At 35.6% G+C, this 6,000-nt stretch overlaps 1 protein-coding gene across 4 annotated transcripts in view; it reads left to right on the forward strand.

Moving 5' to 3' along the window:
• The window catches only part of UHRF1BP1L (UHRF1 binding protein 1 like), a 47,542-nt gene extending 42,820 nt beyond the window's left edge, over window positions 1-4,722 (forward strand). For 2 of the 4 annotated variants that reach the window (XM_041474380.1, XM_041474381.1), the window contains 3 exons: window positions 834-942; window positions 1,835-2,004; window positions 2,687-4,722. In XM_041474380.1, the coding sequence (XP_041330314.1) occupies window positions 834-942; window positions 1,835-2,004; window positions 2,687-2,812 (405 nt within the window). In that variant the 3' untranslated portion in view covers window positions 2,813-4,722. Of the gene's footprint in view, window positions 1-833; window positions 943-1,834; window positions 2,005-2,686 lie in introns of those variants that run through there. The other 2 variants (XM_041474382.1, XM_041474383.1) reach the window with 2 other exon arrangements.
• Window positions 4,723-6,000: the final 1,278 nt, after the last annotated feature.

Consider the following 6,000-nt stretch of genomic DNA (forward strand, 5'->3'; position numbering starts at 1 on the left):
ATTCATCTTTATAGACTTGTTGGGTATTATAGAGTGAGAAGATATGGTTCAAATGTGTGCTGCATTGCCTATTCAATACAGTATGTTCTTTTATTTCTTCTGCGTGAGACTTCATGCAATGTGTTTCATGGCAGGGGAGGCATTTGAGAAAGATTATTGTTTGCATTTTCTGCTGCAATCTCAATGCTGTTTCAAGAAGCTTTGGAAGCTATATCTCAACAGCTTTCTTGGTACACATTTAATGCTGATATGTATAGTTTCTGATTTTACTGGCTTCGTTATTCTGTTTGACAGGGATAATGACCTATAAAGACTTCCTGGGGAGACCCCAAATAAGTAATTTGTGAAGTTTCTCTTCTGTTAAATACAGTAGTATAACTAAACTGCAGTTGGTGTCATCCCAAAGTAAATTCTGAAAAGACAAAATCTGCTCAAGAATGATAGCTGTACCCATTCAATCTTTAAATAGTTCAAGGGAAAATCAGACACTATATAGCACAGGCTTCTTATCTGTGACTCAGCTCCTGAGCTAACAAATGTCTTGAGTTGGGGTATAATCTTATTGAGATGTCTGTAAAAAAACACTTTGAAGTATTTTAGCTGGACTATAGATTGAGTTCAGCAGACTTACTCCAGAGATAATTTTGAGCCTTTAAAACGATCCCTGGGGGGAAAAAAAGGGAGCCAAAGTTTAGTGGAGATCCCATTAGAAAATTCTGCTTTGAAACACTCCCTTTCAAGTTTCATTAAATGCACTTATGTTTAAATAAACATCCTAATTATCTATTTTGATTTCCCTGTAAACTCATTTTTTAATTATGTGTATTTTTTAGGATGACAGTCCACGTGAAAATCTTAAGGCGTCTGAGCTGGTACCCATAAAACTGCATATTGACATACTCTGGATAGAAAGAAATGATGATGGCACTTTCCTCATTAGAGGTTTGTATGTTGCTGTACCTTGATAATTGAATAATCCTGTTGTTTTTTCCTTTGTGCATAAATGTGACTAATTATGAAAAGATAACTGGTGATAATTTGTGTAAGCTGTGTTGCCATATGCCATAATTCTAAGTGTAGTCACAAAAAAGAAGATTGCCTTTTTGAATAGTGTGTTGGCTGTGATAACCCTGGGAGAAATAAAAAATATGCTTATAATGTCATCAGGATATGCTTCATCAGTGCATATCACTTCATCGTGGTAAGTTTAGGGTTCCTTTGTTGCTACAAAGCAACAAAAAAATTGCCTTTCTTTACAGAGTTCCAAGGTGGTTGTTGTCTTTGTTGTTTTGTGTTGCAGGTATTAGTAGAAACTCCTGTAAAACCATGACCCTGACTTCTTCCCTTGATGTACAATAGTATATTTTAACAGGTGTTATATAGTGTACTTCAGTTACAAATGCTAGAAAGTTTCTTTAATGCCAAGTAATTAAGGTTATTTTCTAATTAAAAACTTGATTCTGCAGGTTTATCTCACTGTGTCTTTAAATGTAAATGCAGTCTTGAGAGAGACCTGGAGACAGTATGTTAATAGCAATATTAATAGTTCTCCAATGTCTGATTATTCAGAGTGCATATTCTGTGGTGATGATACAGGTTGGTATAAAAATGTATTTATTTTCTTCAGGCTGGAAGTTACATATTGTTTCTTTCTTCCTCTAAAAGGTTATGAGTTTTGATTAAATTTTATTCTTAAATTTGATTTTGAGAGGCAAATATCAATATACTTAATATTATAAGTATATTTGTTTTAGGTGGGTTTAATTTTGTACTGATAAGAATAAAGCTTAAAATTTTTTTGATAAAACCCGTGCACACTATTTGTGTAATACAGACAATCAAAAAGTAAATGATGTGTCAAAGATGAAGAATTCAAGCAGCACATTGCAGCAAGCAGTGGGATCTGTTGAACATAAAACACAGGACCAAGCCACGCAAACTACTTGGGAAACATCCAGACCTTCTAAATCAAGCAGGGATTCATCTGATTTCCTTAAAAATGAGGTATAAAGAACTCATTTTGACTTCACCCTGCCCCCTCAAAATTATGTTAGAATCATTATTAATCCTAGTTGTAAGGCTATCTGGGAGTAGGCCTGTGATGAACTTCTGTTTAGAAATCTGTTTGAGATGGAAAATATGGATTGTGGATATTATGGTGTGGTTCAGCAATTTAACACTGCTTTCTAAATAGTGTAATATTACACTGCACACTGACTCTTTTCCTTTACAACAGAGGGAATTTTATAAGGGAGTTTTCTTCTCCCCATCTCCCTCATTCCTGTACAACACAGCTATCAAAGACAAGGGACTTAACTGTTTGGTCAGATCCATACTTACCTATCAGTCATGCCCAGACTTTGAATGGATGATGACAGAACCCACACATTAATTTGGCTGGTTTTCTCACTGGGTAAGAATCTGGTCCTAGAGCTCACAATCTTGGGTCATTTCCATTCTACTCCATAGCTGAAACACTGGCTATCCCACCTTTTGAGCTGATTGCATTAACTCTCTCCATGTTCTACACTCACTGACTGAGAATCAGCTGCAATTGACTCAGCCTCACCAAACCTCTGCCCAGCAGTGAATGGGAGCATTTGGTTTTTTAAAAGTTACTGAAATGGGAAAAGTCATCAGTGTGGAATTATACTAATAGCTTTCTTTTCTAACCCTTTCATTTTAGCTTATTGAAGAAAATGAATGTCTCAAACAGGAACTGGCCAAAGCCAAAATGGCCCTTGCAGAGGTCCAAATGGAAAAAGATGCCCTCCTTCATCGCATGAAGAAGATGAATGTTGATCATCAGTAGGACACTGTTCTGTTGGTACAATGCATCATCATCATAACTGCAGGTGGTGGTGGCACCTAAAATACTGTCTGCAAATCACTTGAAAATGTGGTTATTTTTTTTCTTACAGACAGTTTTCTCATTACAAAAAAAAAATGTTTGTGAACCAGGTACTCTTCTGAAATTTTCATTAAACATTGTAACATTTCTCAGCCCATTTTAAACTGAAAGGACTGGAAAAATCAGTTTATACTGTACTTTATTAATTTACTGAGGAAAAAATCATATCATCTACTTTTAATATTATCAAATGAAATGTTATTTTTAAAATGTTTTCTGAAAAGTGGATGGTTCAGCAATGAAAGAAGGTGCCTGGGTACATAACAGAGTCCATGTACCACGCCTCACTAACAAGGTGTACCTCTCTTTCTAAGGTTGTTGTTTAATTGTTGCCAGAAGATACCTGTAGAAGAGGTACATTTGCACTATGATGATACAGGCTAGATCCTCTAGAATAGTATAGCTACTGAAAATTAAAATACCAGCCCTAAACTGGCCCTACCTTCAGTGTAATTTGCCCCGAGAGGATTTTAAGTATCCTCTGGTGCTATAGAGTTCCATATATCCTTTCCATATGCACTCCTAAAACAAAACAGTAAATGCTGGAGAATTTAAATAAGAGGGCATACTACTGGGCTTTCCTTCTGCTTGAAGGTCCACTGTATCTGTACAGCTGATGTAATTCAGACATTCACACTTTATTTTTCCTTTCTCTGTGAAGAGGATATAGCCCTGATATAGGATCTGGCCCTCTGTGACAGGTGAGCTTTGAGCCATTTTGCACGCATGTCTGATTCCTGCACAACTCGTCAGACATGCCCAAGGATTTGGTTCAGTGTGTTCAAATAAATAATGTCAGTGCTTGTGAAGGGGGGAAATCCTACTGGGATTCATTAGTTGTATATTGCTCTTTTTTTGATAAAAAAGCTGTAGAGAATCACTTAATTACCCAAAGAAATTGTGAGATTACATGAAATGTAATTATACAGTTTAAATTATGGGTGATTTGTACAAATTGAACAATAATTTTCAGCTAAAAACTGGTACAGATTAATAAGTTAAAAAGCACAACACCGTAAAATAGAGACTATAAGAGTGTGCTTCTAAACAATTTAGGAAACAACATACAAAACCATACATGCCTGTAAGAGATTGTCTTTGCTGGAAGTAAAACTTGACTGAATAATTTAACTAGTGACCTTGAATCTGACAAATGAAAATCTTTTAATTGCTACCACAATTGTTTCTGCTCCATGGGATCTTGGAGGGAAGTTCTGTTCGTAGATAAGCAAACAAATCTCAAAAAAGTATTTAGTATCCTGTGGTTTGACTTTGCATACTCAGGTTGTCAAACCAGTTTTAATTGTTTTCATTAAAACTTTTCGGAGGACACATAATTTGCGCTGCTGGAAATAGTTATTGAAAGTGTGTAGATTTTAACCAAGAACTCTGTGGAGGAACTGGTTCAGGCACTATTTTAAAGCCTGCCATATGAAACCCTAGTTGAAACTCTTCTTAGTTCCCATGGAAATTTTTATTTTATTATTCTGAATTAGATGAAAAAAATATACACACAATGTTTCTGTCAGAGAAATGAAATATTTGTATTTGAATAGTTATATAAGACAACACAGTATTAAATATGAGTGGTGCAATTTCACATAAGTATGATGTCAGATTCAGGGGAGGAATTCTCCTTTGGTTTAACTCTGGTTGGTACTATTAAAGTAATTCTTATTTGGTTTATCCTTGCCAAGATCTAGTTGGAATTATTTTGAAAAAGGAATGTATAGAGTGCTTAGTAGCATGTTGCTAGAATATTACATTGAGAATTATATAATTTTTAAAAAGAAATAAATAGCAATATCAAATGTCTGGGTTTTTTTACTGCATAAACTAAAAATTGCTTGTTTTGAGAAAAACCAATTGCAAACAAAATCCAAAATGACAGCCCAAACCAGCCCGTCTCAGTACAGTTGTTGAAATTCAGAGTATCACTTCCTAGCACTTCATTGTCACTGAACACATTTCTACTTCATGGCCATTGCACAGTATTGAACATCACCTGTGGACAGTTCAGAGGAGATGAGTGTGCTTGGTTGTGAGCTTGACAATACTGATGCTGATAGTACATTGTCATTCTGAAATGAGTTTTGCTATTGAAAAAACTGAAGAGGGAGAGTTAATTTATTGATGTTTGAAAGTTAAACTGAGCTCTAATAGTTATGAAGAACCTCAGAATTAAAAAAAACAAAAGGCTTAATTCATTCTCAAGGCTCTGCTGGTGTTCATAACCTCCTAGACAGGAAATTTGTATTATTAGTAGAGCCTCTTGCTTTTATTCTGCAAACACTATGGAAGATAGTTTGGAGAACTTCATTGTATATAGAAAACTGACTCCAGAAGTCTGGTAGGAAAAGTGTCACCGTGTTTTATTTTACATTTTCTATGGAAATTTAAACTGGTCTATAGTTTAGCTTAACACTCTTCATCTTGTTTAGAAATGCTGGTTTAATATCTAATGAAGCTTTCACATCAGCTCATCTGAAAGAGGCTGTGCCCCTTCCCAGGCTTGGTCACTGAATCTTTCTGGCATGTGCTGTTCCAGTTCTCACTGCAGCTCTAACTTTGTTGGTAAGCACCAGTTTCAAATCAAAATTGTGTGCTTACAGTATTACTTATAAAAGGCCTGGTGAAGAGGGAGTTTTTTAGAGATCATACCTGCTTGGGCCCCTTCTGCCTAAGTCCTTTATTTCCCAGTTCCATCAGCCATGTTCTGTGTACACTGTGTCACACAGGAATTTATTTGGGAGTCTTAATCTGGGGTCACAAATGCTCTCTAAAGGATAACTGCCAGCTGCAGAAAATTTCCTGTGTCTGCCATGATAATGGTTACCTTTATTCAAAATAATTTTATAATAAATTTATGGAGAATGTGATAATAAAGACTTGTATTAAGCATCTACAATTCCAAGAGTACCAAGTGTATGTAAGTATTGCAGAAGCAAACTCCCTGCAGTGACCAGATTTCAGGTAAGTAATAATGGACACTGGTTTCTATGTAAAATAATGTGGTTGCATTGGTCTAGTTCTTAAAATGTTCATCACAAAATGCTTCAAGTGGACTTTCAGCTCGCTGTTGTCATCTG

Source organism: Pyrgilauda ruficollis, unplaced genomic scaffold (assembly GCF_017590135.1).
Source record: "Pyrgilauda ruficollis isolate IOZ18807 unplaced genomic scaffold, ASM1759013v1 scaffold32, whole genome shotgun sequence".
NCBI lineage: Eukaryota > Metazoa > Chordata > Aves > Passeriformes > Passeridae > Pyrgilauda > Pyrgilauda ruficollis.